Source organism: Neomonachus schauinslandi, chromosome 15, assembly GCF_002201575.2.
Source record: "Neomonachus schauinslandi chromosome 15, ASM220157v2, whole genome shotgun sequence".
Classification (NCBI taxonomy): domain Eukaryota; kingdom Metazoa; phylum Chordata; class Mammalia; order Carnivora; family Phocidae; genus Neomonachus; species Neomonachus schauinslandi.
In genome coordinates this window covers 55,626,673-55,647,695 of record NC_058417.1, presented here as the reverse complement: position 1 = coordinate 55,647,695, position 21,023 = coordinate 55,626,673, and the positions used below count along the sequence as shown (strand labels likewise).

General features: G+C 60.8%; 1 protein-coding gene across 2 annotated transcripts in view; it reads right to left on the bottom strand.

Annotated features, from left to right (window-relative positions):
- SEPTIN9 (septin 9) overlaps positions 1-21,023 on the bottom strand; it is a 154,541-nt gene that overhangs the window by 4,566 nt on the left and 128,952 nt on the right. For both annotated transcript variants that reach the window (XM_021680960.1, XM_021680961.2), the window contains 7 exons: positions 7,532-7,723; positions 5,195-5,323; positions 4,725-4,806; positions 4,278-4,415; positions 3,462-3,579; positions 2,479-2,574; positions 2,087-2,183 (listed from right to left, as the gene is read on the bottom strand). In XM_021680960.1, coding sequence (XP_021536635.1) covers positions 2,087-2,183; positions 2,479-2,574; positions 3,462-3,579; positions 4,278-4,415; positions 4,725-4,806; positions 5,195-5,323; positions 7,532-7,723 — 852 coding nt within the window. The remainder of the gene's footprint in view (positions 1-2,086; positions 2,184-2,478; positions 2,575-3,461; positions 3,580-4,277; positions 4,416-4,724; positions 4,807-5,194; positions 5,324-7,531; positions 7,724-21,023) is intronic.

Here is a 21,023-nt window from a genome sequence, read left to right as displayed (position 1 = left end):
GAAGCAGGACCAGGGACGGAGGGCGGAGGCAAGAACGAGGCAAAAGCGTGTGTTAACCAGGCTCACCGGGGCGAGCACAGAGCGGCCCGTCCTCTGGTCAGTTATGAGCGCACAAGGCCCCGGAGATAAAGAGCCGCCAGTGTGAAGTTCAGCTATGCAGATGGGGGGGCAGAGATTTCCTCCAGGTCCTCATGAAGGCTGCAGGAATGGGAGACCTGCCACCGCGCAACCGTCCCTACAGGAGCCGCGGGACTGTTTCTCACAACCACCGCAAGGTGAGCCTGTGGGCCAGAGCCAGCCGCCAGGGGGCAGCAGAGGCATGTCCATCCCTGGGCTGCCCCCAACCCCCTCCGGCATCCCTGCGTCCCCAAGGGCCTTTCTTATCCCACACTTCTCCACCCTCAGGAACATGCGCCCGTGGAACAGTTCCTAAACAGGAACATTTCAGGACGAGGCGGAGCCAAGGCAGACGAGCCCAGGTAAAGCCTGGTTGAGGACACACAGAGACACCCCTAGAGGAGGGGAGAGCTGCGACAGGAGAGAGCCAGCAGACACTGGTTCAGAAAACACCACCCTGCACCCACCCACCAGCACCTACGTGGGTGCCCCGAGGCGGGTCTGTGTACCGCTCCATGCCTCCCCCAGGCTTTAGCAGTGCAGGGGTGGGCCCTTTGGGTGCCACAGCCTGGGCCTCTCTGCAGGAGGGTGCAGGGACAGCCGGGGGTGGGGGGGTGAGGGGGGTTAAGCATGCAGCAAGATAATGCATGTAAAGTGAGCCAGCATGGAGGGGGAGGGAGGGGGAGGGGGGGAGGGAGGGGAGGGGGGGGGGGGGGGGGGGGGGAGAGAGAGAGAGAGAGAGGGAGGGAGGGAGCTCACTGACCGGATTTCACGGTGATCACTTTCTTAGAGCATTTGCTGCCCCCAAAGCTCTGAAAGTCTTTGAGACAGTCTGTCATTTTTACTAAACTCTTGGCACATAGTACCCATTTTAAGGATGGTGAAAACTGAGGCCCTGGGGGATTAAGGGACTTGCCCAATTTCATGGCCGGGGCGGCCGGGGGTGGGGGGTGTGGGGGCGTGGGGGCTGCTGAGTGCCTTCCCGACCTTGTCTATACTGGCCCTCAGCCACGGGATCGAAGACAAAGTGGCCCATTTCAAACTATCCCTTCTCCCTCCTCTGTTCTAAAGAGGGAGGACAGAACAGAGCGGAGGGTGAAGAAACGCCCAGGTGCAGCCCACCTCGGGCACCACCACCCGAGGGGGTTCAACTGTGTCCCCCAAACCATGTCCACCTGCCAACACCCTCGGGACTTGTGAATGGCAGCTTACTTGGAAAGAGTTTTTGAATTTATACTTAAGGTAAAGAGCATAAGAGGGGATGACCCTGGATTTCGGGTGGATGCTAAGCCAATGACAAATGTCCTTGTGAGGAAAAGACAGACACAGAAGGCTGAAGGTGGAGTGGGGATTGGGGACAAGCCAAGGGACGCCGAGGATGGCTGACAGCCACCAGGAGAGAGGCCTAGAACACATTCTCCCTCAGGGCCTCTGAAAGGAACGAACCCTGCTGACACCTTGACTTCTGGCCTCCAGAATTATGAGAAGAAATTTGTTTCAAGCTGCCCAGTCTGTGCTAATTTGTCACAGTAGCCCCAAGACACCAAGATGTGGGGGTCCCGGGAACTTGTGCAAGGGGCGGGCCGTCTGGTTCTCAGAGCTGGACAGAGCTATAGCCCAGCCCTGTCCTAGGCCCAGAGAGGTAGAGCAATCTGTCCAGGGTCACACAGCATGGCCATGAAACAGCAGGACCAGAACCCAGGACTTGGCAGGACCCCTCATGGCTCCTTCCTTTCCTCTCTGGCTACTTCCCTGCCCCCTAGGAGATCGGGGTGAAGGCACAGCTCCAACAGCTAACAGCTGTGGGCCCTGGACAAGCCACCTGCCCCCTCCCAGTGGCTGAGTGGGGCAATGCAACAGATGAGGTCCCAGGATCACCCAGCTGAGGCCTTGGTGCCCAAGCTCCAGGCCAGCAGAAGCAGCTTGAGTTTTCTGATCTGTCTGGAGGCCCCAACAGCTTGACGATTACCTTCGATGGTGCCCCATTTGGTTTTCCGTCCAAGGATCCTCTTCCCATTCACTTGGTACTCGTGGTCACTGCCCACCACGGCGAACGGGATCATCTCCTGGGGGAGGGAGAGGAAGCACTGGTCACATGTGTGCAAAGGCCAGTCCGCTCTCTGGGCCCCGGGGAAGAGCTGTCCTGAGCCTGGGGCCCCCCGGAAAGAAAACCCTTGGCCTGAGAGAGCCACATGTGACCACTTGGGCTCTGACCCCCTCCGGCCCAGAGAATACGTTCTCATAGCTCAGGGCCATCCCACCCATCTCCCCAGGCCCACTGGAGCGGGCTGGAAGACCCCGCCGTGTCCTCTAGCAGGAACTGGGGGACCTCTGGGAATGGCATCTGGCCAATCCACTTACTCGGAACTTCTCATTCACCAGCCGGTCCTCCGAGTCCTCATCAAACTCCTTCTGGGGGTACACGTCGATGCCGTTGGACAGCAGGTCCGCGGTGATCTGGGGATCCAGAGGGGAGAGATGTGGGCGCCGTCCACACAGAAAGCTGGACTGGCCCACCGGGGTCTGCCTGCACTGTGACCTCCGGAAAGTGAGGGGGCCCAGCCTGGGGTCAAGGGCAGGCTCTACAGGGCTGGTGACCCTGATACTCCAGCTCTCGTGCCTCCTGAGTGGAGGAGAGGCAGCTGCAGGCCTGCCTGCCAGGAGACACGTGCAGCCACCCGAGTCCCGAGCGAGTCCCGAGCGTCTCCCTGTCCTCCCTCCCTAGCCCATCACACCCCGGAGACAGCAGCTCCGGATTGTCGAGTCGTCCCTCAAGCTCCACCCGGAAACCCTCTGTCACGGCAGGCCCCGGATGCTGCCCGGGACCTCTGCAGCCCAGGTGCACCTGTCTGCGTCAGGCCGTCACCACCGTCTGCGGCACCAGGTCCCCGACACGTGGGTACTCCCGTGCACAGCTGTCATTTCTGCCCTAAGCGCAGACCCACAGCCGCGCGCAGCCTGCCCCCTCCAGCAGACGCACGATGGGAAGGGCACAGTCCTCCCCTCGGCCTGCTGGGAAAACGCCCCGCAGCCGGGCCCGGGGCTGAGGCCTGACGGGGGCGTGCGCAGCTTCGGGGATTAGACCAAAGGGCCTCCTGGCTCTCACCCACCACGGTGGAGGCTCTGTGGGGCCCGGGGGCCTCGTTGTCCTGGTCGCCCAGGTGGCTCTGACGTGTTAGGAAGCCGCAGCCCGGGGGGCGCCCTCCTGCGTGGATGGCGGCGGGGAAGGAAGATGCGGCCACCTGTCCCCTCAGTGGGGACCACCCCCTCTGGGCTTTCCCTTCCACCTGAGGAAGACCTGGCATGTTGTATCTGACAGCCCGGACGGAGGTGGGGAGCCCTACCCGCTGTTTGAAGTAGACCCTCTCCTCCAGGGTCAGCGTGTCGGCCTTGGCGATGACAGGAACGATGTTCACTACTTTGCTGAGGCGCTTCATAAACTCGATGTCCAGGGGCCTGAGGCTGGAACAGAATGGCGTGGATGATGAGCGTTTGGCCAAGGGGGTCGGAGGGATGGGGACAGAACGAGAGTGGCAGGGCTGCCTGCCTCTGGCTGGATGGAGCTGAGAAAGGGCCCTCAGGGTGCCCGTGAGGGCTTCCAGGTGGGGACATGCAAGCAAGGCCAAGGCCGTGGGTTGCGTGCCGGCCAAGCCCTGAGCAAGGGACAGGAAAGAGGAAGAGAGCATTCCCCAGACAGAAGCGCCACCGGGCTGGGCAGGAACAGGCTGGAGACCAGGCCGGCTCTGAGCACCGTCCCGGGTCAGGTGCCCTCTCAGAGAGGACATTGCTCACACAGCTGCGGGGCTTCCCTTGGGAGGAAGAGGAGGGAGAAGCGGGAGGAAGCACCCAGCAGCTCTGGGCCCACCCAGCCAAGCCTCCGGGACAGGCTGCTGTCCAGGGCGTCCCCAGAACCTGGCCCACGGCCCCGGCGTGCCACCCGCCCCCAACCAGAAACCCGTCCTGAGCGGGCGTGGGGGCAGAATCGCAGGGCCCCTGAACGGCGGCCACCATCCTCCGCCCCGGAGTAGAGCTACGTCCGCTCTTCCCACACGGCGAGAGTAGCAGTCACAGACATGGCATGGGGTCTGAACTTGGACGGCAAAGAGCCACCCGATCACACAGGACTTGGGCCCAGGGGACGCGGCCCGCGTGGCACTTACGAGTGGCCGGTGGCGGGGATAAAGTACAGGCAGCAGTGGACGCGCGTGTCCGGGATGCGCTTCTTCCGGTTGATGTTGACCTCCTCCTGCAGGTACTTCTCGTACTGGTCATTGATGAACTTCATGATTGGCTGCCAGCTACAGGGAGAGGCCCTGTCAGCCTGCACCGGGGGACGGCTCCCGCCCGGTCTTCCCCAGCAGGCCACAAACCCCCAAATCCCAGCCCGGTCCTCAGCTTTCCAGTAGAACGACCAGGGGTGTGGGGCTTTCTGAGCAGAGACCGCAGCCTTCCCTGAGAGCTCCCAAACCAGCCTCCCATGCTGACCCTTGACCCCGGGGGGGTGGGGGGACAAGATTCTCAGGGTAACTGTACGTTGGCCCAGGACTGGGGGACCTCTGAGGGTTTAGCAGCAGAGCAGGCCAGGAGACAGGCCCATGGGCCCTTACCAGTTCTCATTGTTGATGTGGTCCCCGAACCCTGGTGTGTCAATGACTGTCAGCTTCATGCGGACGCCCTTCTCTTCAATATCTGCACAGAATCACAGCGCCCATGAGCTCAGGTGAAGACCCCAGAGCCTTACAGATACCTGGCATGGGCTAGGTCCTGCCCGGTAGGAACCTGATCAGCCCCACCCTGAGGCCCACTTGGGGTGCCCATGGGTGACCAGCGATGGCCCCCCCCCCCAGGTGATGCCAGGGAGAGGACCTGCCTCCAGCAGGGGCTGGTGACAGATATCTTGGGCAGCCCCTGCCCGTGGGTTTTGGTGGAAAACTCAGGTGTCTCTAGGGGGTTCTGTCGGACCAGGGCCTGTAGGGGTCCTGAAGAGCATCCCTGACCCAAGTTTCAACTTGCCCAGCTCAGGACTCAGCACCCCTACACCCCGCATCGACACCCCCAGGCCCACCCCGGCACTCACCATGCGTGATGGACTTGATCTCAATGGTCTTGGGGATGCGTTCCTCCGAGGTGGGCTGCACCGACTTCCGGCTAATTTTGGACTTGAAGAGGGTGTTGATCAAGGTGGACTTCCCCAAGCCGCTCTGCCCTGGGGACAGGATGGGAGCCAGTCAGCGGGCCCTGTGGTTCAGCAATACCTGGGCACTGCCCCCCATCACCCCACAGTGGGGGCCCCAGGTTGGGGGAGGTCAGGAGGCAGGAAGGGCTGGGATGCTCAGGCAGTGGCCCAGCTCCCGTGCTGCCTTGGAGCAGGACAAGGACCCAGAGGGCCCAAGAGGAGCTGAGATGCAGAGCAGCCCCGGGGAGTCCGAGTGGGGGGCTGGGCCCCCCAGTGCAGCTCTCCCCTTCACAGTTGGACACACCGGGGTCATAAGGTTTGAAGGAAACTCTACAGAGCCCCAGGACCACAGGAGGGAGGCTCTGCAAACCCGCCAGGGTCTAACCATGGCTAGGCCACCCACGCTGCAGGGTTCTGGTCCGAAGACCCTGGGACCGGGCTCATCTAGGTTGGAAGTGCTGGTACGCTCAGCATACAAGGCCTGCAGCCGAGTGACCACAAGGCTTGGTGAAAAGCCACTGGGGCAGTTCCTGCTAGGGCAGGACGGGCCCCAGACGGTGGGCAGCTGTGTCTCGCTGCCAGGAACAGCCAGCGGCCAGTCCCCACGTCCACAGACCCTGCCGCTGAGACTGACTGGCCAGCGAGCCCCCAGGGCATCAGGCCGCCCCCCTGTGTGGCTCCTTGGCACCCGGGCCCCAGCAGTGTTCCTGGCCTTGCTGTGCCCAAACCTCACCTCACCGAGCCCCTCCCACAGCAGCAGGGAGAGGGCAGAAGGCACGGTGGGGGGAGGGGGGCTGGGCTCAGCTGTGACCAGAAGGCCCCTCCTGCTCACAAAGGTCACGGATCTACGGCTGGCCTTGCTGCCGCTGCAGAACCCTAGACTCCGCGCACAGTGCTCACCACACTTGCGCTGGGCACTGTCCTAAGTGAGGCTGTTTAACCCCCTCGCATGCCCAGGAGCCGTCACTGTCCCCTCTGATGGATGAGAAAACCGGCACGGAGCCCAGCGTGGGGATGGGGACCGTGCAGCCTGGCTCCAGGGCCCCGCCATGACCCTGCACCCCGGGGTCCACACAGGGAGTGCCTCACAGGCACGACCCCACACGGGGAGCCCCAACACCTCACCCCTTCCCGGAGCTGCCCTACGCCATGCTAGCCAATGTATTTTAAAAAATTAAATTACACAAATTTTCCGACTTTGATAACCTTGCAAGGAAAAGCGTGGGCTCCCAGGACGCCGTAGGTGGACGTCGGGAATCCCGGGGCCAAGCTGTCCACGTCCCCCTCAGCCCACCTGCTTGTGTCCCTGCCAGGTCAGCCCAGAGCTACGTCAGACATCCCGGCCACCGTGCCGGACAACTGGGAGACGCCGATATGGGGACTTTAAAGCGCAAACCGTTAGTAGGATTATCATCCTTACCAACCCTGCTGCTGCTTCTGCGACTTCTCCACTTCCCCAGGGCCCGTGGCCACGTGGCAGCCACACACGGTGTCTGATTTGTCCCTCCCCATGGTCCCGTTTTATGGATGAGTAAACCAAGACTGGGAGAAGCCCCAGGGAAGAGAGGACAAGCACCACACCGCTGAGTGGGGGCAAAGCCGGGATTCCACCCTGGGTCTGCAGACCCCCAAACAGACGCCCTCCCAGCCCAGCTGCCTCCCTGCTGTGTGAGGGAGGAGGGAGAGAAGAGCTCGGGCTCTCCCCCAGTGAGCAGAGTCCTTGGGGTGTCCTCTCTGGGCCTCACTGCTGCCTACAAAGTGGGGCACCCTCTTGGCAGGGCTTCTGTGAGGACCAAAAGGGCTTCAGGAACAAGAGGCTGCCCAGTGCTCCCCCAGGTCTGGCCCCCAACCTGATCAAGGCCAGGCTAATCAATGACCTCCTCTGGTGTCCCTCCAGCTCTGCTGGGGCCTCCAGGAAGCCTCCAGCCGGGCCTGCTGGCCGTGGGGGGCCGGCCCCACCCCTGAAGTCCAGGGCTGAGCCACAGCGGGGTGAGGCCGCTGGTCAGCGAGCTGCCGCACCGAGCACCTGCCCGGCGTCCCGGGTTCCTGCGATGAGGAGCCGAGGCCCCTCTGCGGCGCAGATGGAAGCCGGGGCCCTCCTGGCAGGCACACGGGCACACACATGGTGCCACGCACCATCTGCCCTGTGGGCCAGCTGTGTCCACCCCCGTTTCTCAGAGGAGAAGACTGAGCCCCAGAGCCCGCGGCGTGGGGTCCCGGCGCGGGGCGCACACTCACCGACCACCATGATGTTGAACTCGAAGCCCTGCTTCATGGCCTTCCTGCGCATCTGCTCCAGGATGGAGTCGATCCCCACATAGCCGAAGTCCGCGGGGGCCTTCTCGTTCCGGGGCGCGGGCGCCTGCTTCAGCCCGGCGTCTCTGGGGGTTTCGGCCATGTCGCCAATGCAGCCAAGAGCTGCCTCAGGGGCTGTGGGGAGACCGGGGTGGGGGGGCGTCAGGGGGTCTGACATCTACAAAGCACCTGCATCCTCAGGTGGCTCCAACCACCACCCCCATTTCTCAAACAGGGAAACTGAGGCTCGAAACCCCTACAGAACACCCCAGACCTAAAGCCCCCCCCCCCCCACAGTCCCCACGGAGCCCCACGCTCTCCACCAGTAGCCTACGAGGTGGTGTCCTTCCCTTGGCTCCAAGGCAGAGCTGACCCCAGCCCTCCTCTTCCCAGCCTCCACCCTACCCCAGGGCATCCAGGTGGGCCCTCTCTACCTCCTTCACCTGGCTCAAAAGGCCCCCACACCTGCTGCAGGACCCTCGGGGCCAAACAGGTGAGTGTTTGGGCCAGCCTGTGAGGCAGGACAAAGGAGAGAACAGCCTTCTGAAGAGCGAAGGGAGGACCCGGGTATTTGTTGTCCGGCAGCTCCTGGGTGAGGTGTGTTAGGTCCCAGGTCCCCCAACAGCCCCGCACGCAGAGCATGCTCCTCCCGGCCCAGCGGTTCCCAGGCAGTGGCAGGCAGACAGGGCCCTGGGCCAGCTCCCCGCCCCCCACCCTGGCCTGGGCCCAGGGGGTTCTTCTCTCTGCCTGGCACCCGTGTGCCCCACACCCACAGGTTTTGCTTTCAGGTCTGCGGATGGGCAAACGGGACCGAGCTTCTAGAAACAACTCAAGCTTCTGCAGTTTGCAGATCAACCTTCCTCCCTTCCTCCCTTGGCTGCCCCGAGGAGTCCACATGCCCAGGTCAGAAGCCTAGCGAAGGGGCGGCCAGAGGCACCCAGGGGGCACATGAGGGGCACTCCCCCAGTGGAGCTGGTCTGGGTGCTCAGGAGAGCATGGGTCCCTACCAGGGCCTGGCAGGAGCACATCGGCCAGGACCCGGCGCACCCCTAGACACACCACACTTGCCTGACCACACCTCTCCTCGGCCAGTCCCTCAGTTCCCCTGGCGGCCTTCCCTGCCCTCGACCACTGAGAAGAACTGTCAGCTCCCTCTCACCTCCCAGGGATGCTCACGGGAAGAAAGCACATGGTGCATCTTGACATCTCCCTGGGCCCACTCGGGGAGGGGCTGGCTGGTTCCCTGGGCATCAGCCCCAGAACCCCCTTTCCCGGGTGTGCCCTGGGGGCGCAGGACAGGTAAACTGTTCCCACTTCCTGGGGAAGTGACTGGACTCTCCCCTGCAACCAAACCCCGGTGCCAAACCCCAGTGGGCCCAGCCAGCTCCCACCTCCGCGGCCACACCTCTGCTTTGCAGGAATGTCAGAGGGAACCGACCGTGGGGGCCAGCACCTTCTCCTTCCGGAAGGAGGATGATCAGCTGATAAATTCCAGAAATCGGAGTGTGGGTGGTTTCTCCACACAACGTCGCAGCACAATGTCACTCAACTTCCCCGTTTGCTCAGCCTGACAAAGCGCCGACTTCACAGACTTGGGGGTCAAGCAAATAACAGAGCCCACGTAAAAGCACTAGGGACCATCACGGGTCCCCGCTGCCCACCCCCGCTCCCAGGCCGGGGACAGGCAAGGGACCCAGGAGGCAGCGATGACAGCGACGGGGCCTCCTTCCAGCAGCGCCCGGAAGGCATCTGCCTCTGCTCCCTCCTGACTGTCCCCGAGCTCCAGCATCTTTAAATAAACAAAGACAAGCGCCGCATCTGGCCTTGAACATGTGGTTGTGGGGCTGCTTCCTGGAGACAGACATGGGGCCTTGTCTTGCAGGCCAGCAGCTCAGCCCGCCCCACGTGACCGAAAATTGCTTCCATCTGCCTGAGGGTCTGGGAGCCATTCAGTCCGGGCCTGGGCCACCCCCCGCCCACTCCCCCCTTCCTCCCTCCTCCCCTCCGAGCCAAACTGGGGGGAGGGGGAGGCGCACCAAGGCCCCTGGAACCCCCCTCCACTCCCTCCTCTGCTCCAGCTGCCCCCCACCCCCTAGGCATCAACATCCACTGCAGAAACTCAAACCACAAAGCAAACATCCTGCCCACCAGCACCCTGCTTGAGAAATAACAATAAAAGCACAACAAGCCCCATCCTTCCCACCGACTGAGGGAAGGGCCTGGCCTTTGCACAGGTGGGGGTCCCTTCCTGCAAGCCCCTCCTCTCCCTGCCCGGAGGGTACCCGTGGTGATGCTAGAGCCCAGCTCTGCGCTCTGCCCGGCCAGGAGGCAGGACCTCCATGCGGGAAAAGCAGAGGCCCCATCAGGCAAACTTGCCCGGAGACACTTTCTCTGAAAACTCTCGCTTTCCACAGAGAGCCACCAGGGTGGCTGCTCACAGAGCCCTGGCTGCTCCGGCCGGCTAGCAGGGACCGCAGAGACCATCTCCTCCAACACCGTCCCAAAGGACTTCTATGATGGAAAGACCCCATGCCCACGCTGTCTAAAATATGGCGGCCACATGGGACTCTTTTGTTAATTGTGGTGAAATACACATAACATGAAATTTACCATCAACCATTTTAAGTGCACAGTTCAGTGGTGTCAAGAACATTCACACTGTTGTGCAACCAATCTCCAGAACGCTTTCTGTCTTGCAAAACTGAAACTCCCCATTAAACACGAACTCTACCCACCCCACCCCCCGCCCCTGCAGCCTCCATTCTACCCTGTGAATCTGGCTAGGGACCCCCATAAAAAGAGGAATCTTCCAGCATTTGTTCTTTGGGGGCTGGGTTATTTCACTTAACAGCATGCCCTCAAGGTTCACGCACGTTGTAGCAGGTATCAGAATGCCCTTCCTTTTTAAGGCTGAGAGTCCCTGGTGTGGCCAGAGCACATTCTGCGCGTCCATTCGTCCCTCAATGGACGCCTGAGTTGCTTCTGTGTTTTAGCTCTTGTGAGTAACGCTATGAACACAGGTGTGCGAATACCTTGAGACCCTGCTTCCAGTTCTTCTGGGTACCTCCCCAGCAGTGGGATCGCTGGGTCATACGGCATTCGTTATTTTTAATTTTTTGAGCAACGGCCACCTGTTTTCACACGTGACTTCTGAGCTGGAAATGCAGCCGGTCCAACTGAGGAACTGAATTTTTCATTGTATTTAATTTTAATTAATTTACATTTAAAAAGGGACCCAGGCCAAATGGTAAAGATACTGGACAGCACAGAAATCTAGTTCAACCTACTTCTTTTGTAAATGGGGAAAATGAGGTCCCCAGATTTTTTTTTCCCCCTGAAACGCCATCAGAAGCAGCCAGGCCAACATGCGATGACCTTCACGGCATTTACTCAACCCCAAAGCCTCACATTCACTGCTGTGCCATGTGATTACCGTCCATGTGCCCCCCAGACACACCGTGAACCCCAGGGAGCATGGCAGCTGGCCTGGTTGGATCCCCCCTGTACGTCCAGAGCTGTACAGGGATGGGACACTCAATCAAGACTCATGGAATGACTGGGGTTTTGGGAGTGTCCCCTCGGTGCAGGCTGGGTGGAGGACTCTGCAGTCCCAGGCTGGCCCACAGCCCCGCCACGACAATGGTCAGACCTGCATCCAGTCCACCTCCCCCACTGACCTCTCCCTGGGGCTGGGGCCTCACACTCTTTCCCATGGCCCCACACCTGAATTTGGACAGCGATGGGGCCTCCTTCCAGCAGCGCCCGGAAGGCATCTGCCTCTGCTCCCTCCTGACTGTCCCCGAGCTCATGAGATGCTATTAATAGCAAAGGGATGTTCCTCACAGAAAAGAAAGTTTCACATTTATGTCCCAGATGACACTCTGTGCACCCTCATCAGCTAAAGAGAACAAGAGGGAGCCCCATTTTTTAAAGATTATTTATTTGAGAGAGAGCATGAGCAGGAGGGGCAGAGGGACAGAGAGAATCCCAAGCGGATTCCATTCTGAGCGCGGAGCCTGAGATCACGACCTGAGCCGAAACCAAAAGTCAGATACCCAACCAACTACGCCACCCAAGCGCCCCAAGCCCCATTTTTAAAAAAGAGTCACTTTTTAAGTAATCTCTACACTCAGCATGGGGCTTGAACTCACAACCCCGAGATCGAGAGTCACATACTCCACTAACTGAGCCAGCCAGGTGCCCCAAGGGAGCCCCATTTTTTAAAAGTGTAAAACTCAGGTTCAGAGAGGTTAAGTAATTTACTCATGGTCACACAGCACTGCCTGCCTTCTCTCACTGTTTCTGCCTGCCTCTTGGGCAAGGCAATGTGGAGAGAGGTCAAACTGCCAAGCCCGTCCTTCCCCTCCTCGGAGGAGAGGATGCCGGTTTGCTCTGGGGGTGTGGGCCCCCGTGCACCCCCTCCCCCGCAGCCCGGGGGCAACAATTTCTCCCCCCCCCCCCCCCCGCCAAGGCTCTCAGGCCCAGGGTGACGTCATTGCCTGCCAGGCCACCAACCTCCCCCAAGGAAGGAAGGCCCGAGACCACCCAGGCTGGGATGACCCTACACACTGGCTTATACCTTCCTCCAGCCTAATTATCCTCTTGGTTGTGGTAACATTTACATAACATAAAGTTTCGACCATTTTAAATCATGTTTCGGTGTCTGTTTCGTGGCCTGCAACCCATCCACGATGGCCACCACCATCTACCTCCAGAATGTTTCCATGACCCTCGACAGAAACCGCGCCCACCGACCTGTAACTTCCCCTGCCGCTCCCCCAGTGGCCTCTAGTCGACCTTCTGACTTTGTGGATTTGACTGGTCTACGGACCTCACGCAGCCCTGTCCTCTGTGTCCGGCTTCTCTCGCCCAGCCTGATGTCCTCACGGCGCATGTGTGTTGCAGGAGGTGCTGGAATGTCCTTCCTTTTCACGTCTGAATAACATTCCGCTGTTTATTGTGCATCCGCCAGTGCACGCTTGCGTTGTTTCCCCCTTTTGTAAATGATGCTGCTGTGAACACAGCTCTGCAAGGGTCTGAGTCCCTGCTCTGAATTCTTGTGGGGTGTCCAGCCCAATTATTAACAGAACCCAGGTGACCCTCAGAGAGGCACAGTAACTGCCACGGTCATCCTACCGTCAGAGCAAGGCTCGGTGCTTCTCTGCGGACTGCACGGTGGGTGCCAGGGGCCTCGGGTGCCGGCCGTGGCTCCACGTGGCCCTTAGCAGGGCCCACACCCTGCCACACCATCACTGCCCACCTGGGCGGAAAATGGGCCCCGTGGTTCCTGACCACCGCCCCCCACCGCTGCTCTCCTCGGCAAGCCCCTTGAACCTGACACTGTGGCCTGCTCGGTGGCATCCCTAACTCCTAGCCCAGAGAGTGGCACTCAGGAAGTATCCACGATCTCCAACAGATGAACGGACGAACGACAGGTGGTGCACCCACAGCAAGGGACGTTGGCCATCCAAAGCAGCGACGTCCCACCACCTGCTACAGCACGGATGAACCTCGCCACCACAATGCTCAGTGTTTCACTCAGCCTGTCGCAGAAGGTCACCTATGTAGGATTCCACTGATGTGAAACGTCCAGAATCAGCAAATCCACGAAGACAGAAAGTAGATGAGCGGTGCTGGGGGGGCTGGGGAGGGAGAGCTTCCCGCGTAGGGGGTTTCCTTTTGGGGTGATGAAAATGCTCTGGAACCAGACAGAGGGGGCGGTTGAACACCACCCGGAAAAAATGCCACTGAATTGCTCACCCTGAATGGGTGGATCGTCTGGTGTGGGGACTGTCATCTCAATAAAGCTGTCATATTAAGAAAGAAAAGTGGAGGCTGCCAGTGGAGCTGGACTGGAAAAAATCCGACTGTGCCCACGAGTGCCCTCCAGCTGGCTCTATGGCTCACAGGACGGCTGAAGCCCAGACGCCACGCTCAGGCCTGAGGTTGGGAGCCCCAGTGCTGCCAGGCGGTGCCCCGGAGTCAGCAGCCCTGTGGCTCCCAGAAAGGGCAATTCCTCTCTGCAGGTCCCCATTTCGAGCCCTGTGGGAGAGCCCCCACCCCCCACAGGCAGGTGGCAGGTGGCCCGATGCGGCCTGCCCCCTCCTTCAGCACAGGCACCTGCTGGGCTGGCCTTTTCTCAGGAGCTGGGTGGCAGGGTCCTAAAGCAAGAAGGAAGTGCAGGGCTCCACCCAGCCCCACCTGGCGACCTGGCTCTTCTGTGTGCCCGCAGCAGGGGCCGTAATTCACAGCCCCGAGCCAGCCCCCTCTGTGGCCTTCTGCCCCAAGTGACCAATTCTCCCCTGACCCAGGGCCTGCCAAGGATGATGGGACCAGACTGCCGCTGTAGCTCGCTGGGCCTGGGGCTGTGGGGTGCTCCCCTGGCTGGGAGGCAGCCCCGAGAGAGGAGCCAGCTATTGGGTAGGATGCTCTGGAGCTGGGATGGAGTGTGAGTGGCCGGACTTGGAAACCAACACCCAGGGGTCCCCCATATTGGCGTGCCGCCTCCCTGTTTGTGTTGCTGCCTTGCTCTGCATCCCAGCAATGTCCCCACGAGTTCCACCCTCCCTGAGCATCAGTCTCATCTGCCCTGGGCCCTTGCCTGACTCTGCTCCCAGCAGGACAGCAGCCATGTGGTACCAGCGTCAGAACAGGCCCTAGGACAGCGCTCTGGGGTCAAGCCAATGCCGTTCCCCTCGCTCACTCCAGTCCTCCCCATGCCTGGCTCTCAGCCTGGGGACTCGGACACCGTTGTCTGAACATGCTTTGCTCAATCACCACCCACCCACAGTGCCTGAGCAGAAAGCAAGGCCAACTGGTCCGCAGATGCCTAGAAGGCTACCTGACGGGCCCACGAAGGGAACCAGAGTCACCAAGCAGATCCAGGTAGACCCACTCAGGGGCCAGATGATGGGGTTCCTGGGCACCAGGGTCCAGCAAGGCCTCTTCTCTTCCCGCCCAAGGCCTCTCTGGGAGAAAACGGCCTTCCGTCTCCCAGCCCACCCTAGCCCAGTTGGTGCCAGTGGTCAGTCTGAGCTCACAGCGTAAGGATGCCCACAGGAGAGGGCTCTGGGGCTGCTCCCCCCCCCCCCCCAGCTGCCTGGAGTCCACCCTCTGGGACCACGGCACAGACTCTGCAGTGCAGGCCGAGGGGACATCTGCAGACCCCACCGGAGCACCCGAGCCCGTGGCCGTGACACAGGCAGCTGATGCTCCTTGTCCCCCACAAAGAGGCTTCTTCAAGGCGGGCAAGGCCCTGATGCAGGGAGTGCTGGGGGGACAGTGACCAGAGCTGCTCCTGCCCTCCCGCCGAACCTCCCCGGGTGCCTGCACTCCTGCGGGCCCTGGCCTGGGCGCCACAACGGCTCGTCCCCGCGGCTCCCCTGCTGAGCCTGTACTCTGCGTTCGAGCAGTTTCCACAGTGGCTGCGTTATGACGTGCGCAGGGTTCTCTCCCTCCCACATCTCCCCCCTCCACGGGACAGTCACGAAGCCAGAGCCCTCATCCGCCACATTCAGAACGGCACCGCCACATGGCAGGTCCAAGACTTGATGTCTGTTGAACAAAGGAGAGAACAACACAGGCCTGACGCTGATCACAACAGCCAACGTCTAGCGGGGGCTCGCGGTGCACCAGGCGCTTCTAGATGTCACGCGTGTGCTACCTCGCGACCGGCCCAACAGCCTGCTCAGCCAGATACTGTTACTGTCCCCACGTCACGGAGGAGGAAACAGGCCCACAGCGCTTTGGTCTTCTATAGGGATTCAGAGGTACTGCATGGCCGAGCCAGGATTTGAACTCGGGCAGGGGGACTCCACGGGCCAGGTCCTCCAGCGAAGACCCAGACGGTGTATGCTGCGGGGGCAGGGACGGGAGGCCCGGAACTCTCGCCCCTCTCTCCCCAGGAGCTGCCAGGAGATGCCCATCCCATCTGATGGGAAAGGGATTCCCGTTTAGGGAAGCCCCAGGCCTATCAAGGGGCTTAGCACTTTAGCCCCCATAACCTGGGAGAAAAATCACCTAAAGGCCTGGCTGGCCAAGCTCCTCGACAGCAGCTGCAGGGCCCAGAACGGGGGTGCCAGATTCCAGGGGCCTTCTCCAGGCTGCAGAACTCCCAGGGCAGGGGGGCCGAAGTACACAAACCCTGGTGCAGCTGAGGTCTACACCAGAGGCCCAGCACACCTGCTGCCCCACCAAAGCTCCCGGATGGATCCATCCGAGCAGAGAGCAAAATGCCCATTCTCATCCTAAAACTCCACCTCCTGGAGGTGGTCCCAGGCTAAGCCAACAAATTCACAGGGGCCTCAAAGATGACTCCCCACTTCTGGTTATAAGTGGTGGTGGTGGGGGGGGTGGAAATGCTATTGTTAGCGAACTTGGGGAAGTCAGTGGGGCTGGGGACCAGACACACACATAAGGAGCTGCTCTGGAACAAGATGTTAAAGAAATAGCTATAAACAATAACTGCGGAAGAAGATCCCGGGTTCTGGGGCGCCTGGGTGGCTCAGTCAGTTAAGCGTCTGCCTTGGGCCTAGGTCATGATCCCAAGACTCGCACTGGGCTCCCTGCTCAGCGGGGAGCCTGCTTCTCCCTCTCCCTCTGCTGCTCCCCCTGCTTGTGCTGTCAAAAAATTAGACAAAATCTTTGGGGGAAAAAAAAGATCACAGGGTCCTAGGGGACCAGGACCACAATACAGGTTCATTCAGCAAATGATTCACGGCCAGGGGTCTCCCTCCCTGAGCTGCAGCAGGGAGGACCTTGGAGAACCAGCAACGTGCACTACCAGGGGTGGGCAGGGAGCGTGCAGGGCCTCACTCCCTGAAGGGCTTTGAAAACAGGACCTCTTCTCATTTACTCCACTCCTTGCGCCTTTCTCCTTGTCCCCCATTCACCTACCCAAGCCGCTACAAGCTCTCCATGAACGTCGCCGGGGAACTTCCTGTTCCCTTCTAAAGACGTAAACACTGAATATAAATGACCAAATTTTGCAAATTTGTGCGGGCGGGAATCGAGGACTGAATTTCAAAAGCACACATGCCTCCTCTAATTCGATAAGTAATTGCAAATCAAATTACACTTCACACTTTGTACGAGGCAGGAAGCATCTCGTCAGAGTCTGGTCAGGAACCGGGATGCCAGAAATCTGAGACTTTGCCCTCTGGCCTGAAACTGGGCTTAGAAAAGGAGCACAAAGGCTCGTGCCTCTCTGGAGAAAGGAGGGATTTGCAAATGCAAAGCGCTGCATTTTTCTCCCGCTCCGGGCTCCTTCCCTTTTCCGAGGAGGCGGAAGAGAAGTTGCAGTTCTCCGGAGGAGACCCGGTGGGAGTGTGCATGAATCATGATCTCCCAGGACCCTGTGCCCTTTGCGGACCTGGCAGGGGACACAGTTGAGAGAATGCCATCCCCATCTGATTCATTCATTCATTCCTTCAGGGGCCGGAGGCGCCCCAAAGGCGGGGAGGGGGGATCCCCGCTCCTACTGCCCGCCAAGGCTCCTCGGCCTTGCTCCCGCCAAACGCGTGAAAGCAAGCTTCTCCTCAATTGTGCAGGAAGGAATCTCAAGAAGCTCTTCGTTTCCATTGGCCTGAGACAGATTTGGACAGCGGCCACCTCTCACCAGGCCACCCCAACCCCTTCTGGAAGAGGCCCTCTTCTGTTCTTTATTTGCAGCCCGGCCTCCTCCTTCCAGGGACTCTCGGCCAGGCTCGGTGGCCCCACTGAGACTTCGCTCAGAGCAGGCTCTGACCTGCAAGCCGCCTGCCCATATTCGCTTCCTAAAAAGCAGGCTGCAGAAATGACAGGCAGCCAGGGCCAGGGATGAGCCCTCCGACTTCCTGCATCAAGGACTTATTTATTATTCCGTTTTCCACCACCCACTGGCCTCACAGGATCAGGGACTGTGGCCCACCCCCAGCCTTCTCCCACCCCAGAGAACCTTCCAGCATGATGGGCCCCCACCCCAAAGCAAATGCAGAACCCAGCCCCGGCCAGCCCGCCCACCAGGTCCGAAGAGGCCGGCTGACCACAGAGATTCCGTTAGTTCTTGGCAAATATTTGCCAAGTTAAAAAGAGAAAGAAAAGATCCTCCCCGTGGATGGGTGGAAACTGGCCATTTGTCACAGCGTGGAATTTCCTCTTATCAGGGATGTCCCCCTAAGGGGGGGGTGAGGCCTCCCCTTCCCCCTCTTCTATCAGCAAGACTGTCAGCAGATGCTCCCCAGAGCTGGGGGTAAGACCGGACAGAGGCTGGGGGCGCTGGGGGTTCCTCCCCAGCTGATGAGGTCATCTGAGAAAACAAAAAGCAGACAGGGTTCCCTGGGTGCAACAGGGCAGCCCCCGCCCGCCCAGGGGCTACTAGAAAAAGATATCAAAATTCACTCCCCCCCCCAAAGTTATGAAACAGCTCGCATCTGTGCAGTTCTGGTCAGGCCTGTGGTGGGGTGGGGTGATGGGGGTGCTACCTAAGGCGACCTCATGCCCAGAGCAGACTTCAGGAAGGCAAAGGCAGAGCCTGGGAGGGGGGCTGAGCAGGGAGGGGCACATTCCTGGGCCAGAAGAGAAGCCTGGCCAGATGACCCCCGAAGCAGGGAGATGGACAGCTCATACCACCGGCCGATGGGCTGAGGGTCCAGGAAGGGTGGGGGACAGGCGGGGCGGGGTCAGCAGCTCCAGACCACCTTGAATCAAGTCACGCATCCGTTTGCAGTTCCAGCTCTGGGCTGAGGGGGGTCAAGAGAGCTGGAGTCATTTGCTCTCCCACCGCTGGGTCCGTCCTGCTCAGGAGGGCAGGGGCCCTGGAAGCAGTGGGTTCAGGGCCTGGGGATCAGCAAGGACCCTTCCACGGCTCCCTCAGCCTACCCTAACCCTTCATGTCCTCAAGACCCCACTGCTCCCTGCCCCCCTGCCCCTTCCAGCCCCTGCTCGCCCACAGGAGCCACTCACCCAGTGAATAAACCGAAGAACGACCCTTTGCAATCTGAGGACCCACCCTAAGGTCACATGCTCTCTGAAGGGAACGTCGGATGGAGTGCCCGCCTATCCAAGGAGTCTCGGAAACACACCCACCCCTCTACCCAGGCCCTTCCCAGGACAAAGCCATGTGCAAGGACAGCTCACTTCCACCACCTCTGAAACACTGCCTGGCGGGGGGTGGGATGCTGGCCGTGGGCGGGGGGTGGGATGCTGGCCGTGGGCGGGGTGCAGACACCCCAGTGCCCAGTGCTGTGTCACAGAGCAGAGAGAAAGACGCAAGTATGGTCCATCTTCCCGTCTGCGCTGTGGCACGAAGTCTGGGTGCACTCTGGGCTTGGGGTTTTGAGTAGACACAGCCACCAGGCCTCTGCAGAGCCAAGTGCTTAGGAGTCACCCCTCACCCCAAGCTACAGGGAATGCGCCCTGACCACCCCAGCCTTTCCTTTCCCGAAATGCTCTCTTCTCTGGGCTTCCGTCCGGGCCTCTACTGCTTTGCCTCCTCCGTCTGAGGCTAATGGGGCTAAGGCTCTTTGCTAGCCCCTCCTCCACCCGCAGAATCAGTCCTGGTCCCCGGCTGGACCCTCTACTCTCCCCAGGCAACTGCCCATCCTCTGTGCATTAAATGCCAACCTCTACTTCAAATACTGCTGCTGACTGACTGGTACCCCCCACTGCACTCGCTGTGTGACCCTGAGCAAGTATTAACCTCTCTGTGCCTCCATTTTCTTTTGTGTAATTGGAATAACAACACTTGCCTCCCAAGAGCGTTATGAGAATCAAGATTATTTATGAGGCGCACAGTCAATGCTCTAAGTTGTCGTTCATAAAATACGGGCCCATGCCCAGCTCTCCAGCTTGAGTGCATGGCCCGTCTCCCTGGCTCCTATCAGCTCTGCAAACAAGGCTCCTCAGAGAGGTTCTCCCCGCCCCCTGCTCCTGGAGAAACCTCCCTTGCTCCCCCAGGTTGTTGAATGAATAGGGAGCTCGCTGCCCTTCCTCCCGCCCTCCTCTCTTCCCAGAACATCGTGGGGGGCCGGCCACTGCTCCCCCCCGCCAGCCCAGGTGGCGCCTCTCCCGCCCTGGCCCCCAAAGTGCTGGCCTGCATCCTTTCCCACGGACTCCCCCGCGGCTTTCAGTGTGTGGCAGCATGTGAGTTGGATGTTAACCATTTCCAGCTTCCATAGTCCTTTGGAGTCAAGGAGTACCCAAGAGGAAGGATGGATGGATGCACTTCCGGGGACGGCTCCTACCCATTCAGGAAATTTTGCTCAGGAAACGGTGGGGGGAAGGGCGCCTGCTGAGGAGGAGAGGTGGGCGGACACTGGGCGGCCTGGTGGCCTGCCCGATCCCTAGCCCCGTCCTCACCCACCAGGCGGCGGGGCTCTCCTAGGGGCACAGCAGAGGCAGAGCCTGGGGCAGGCAGGGCAGGCCAGTGCGCAGGGGCTCAGAGCAGAACACCTGGGGCCACCCTGGGCACTGCCCTGAGCTGCCCCCCCAGCTGTAGCCGGCCTGGCCAGTAACACGGTGCCAAGCGGGTCCGCTATGTGGGGAGACCAGGCCATGGGTCACCGGGCAACCCCGAAGATCAGCCCCTGGGAGCTGGGGTCTGCCAGTGAGTTGCACAGCCCCAGAGTGACTTTTCCTGCCGTCCCTGAATCTTTGGCCCAGCTGTTCGATGTGACATACCTCCGGCCCAAACTGAAGAGCAGTTGGGACAACTGGCAATGAGAATTTATTAACTGAGACACCACCAGGGGCTCGGCCAGGGGCTCAGACACAAGGGGCCGTGGACCACCAGAGCAGTGCTGACCCCCAGGGCTGGGCTGTGCACAGGCACTTTAGTTCCTCCTTGGATTGCACATTTCCTGCGGTAATTAGCTGCGACTCTTGACATGAGACCGAAAGAACCACCATCACGGTACCGTGTCCTTACACAAGTTAGGACGGAAGAAAGTACAGCGAGGAAGTGTGCCCGTCGGCGGTGTCCCCGCCCTGCGGGACCCCACCCACCGGCAGACCCCAGCCCGCCTGCGCCCTCCGCACCCCGGGAGGTACCTGCCTGTGGACTGGCAATGTCATCGGCCTCCTCTGCCTGATTGAGGACGCCGCAGGCACAGAACCTGGAGGCCCTGGGTGTGGGAGCCCGTCCCCTCCCAGGTCCCTCGGCCGCGGCTCCGGGAAGGAGCCACATTCATATGGTAATTTCTGCCTGCGAACTGGCGAGCATCAGCGGCCCCTCCAGCCATGGCTGGAGGAGGAGAAGATGGGGGGCGGGGAGCCTGGCCCCGGCCTGACTGCCCGCTCACCGCCTCCCAGCCCCGCCAACCCCGCCAACCCCGCCAACCGGGCCCTTCCCGGTGCCCTTGGGCTGCGGGGCGGGGGGGGGGGGGGGGGGGGGGCCCGGGGGCGGGGAGTAGGGCCGGGGCCAGGCCCCCCCCCCCCCCTCTCCTCCCCCCCCCCCCCT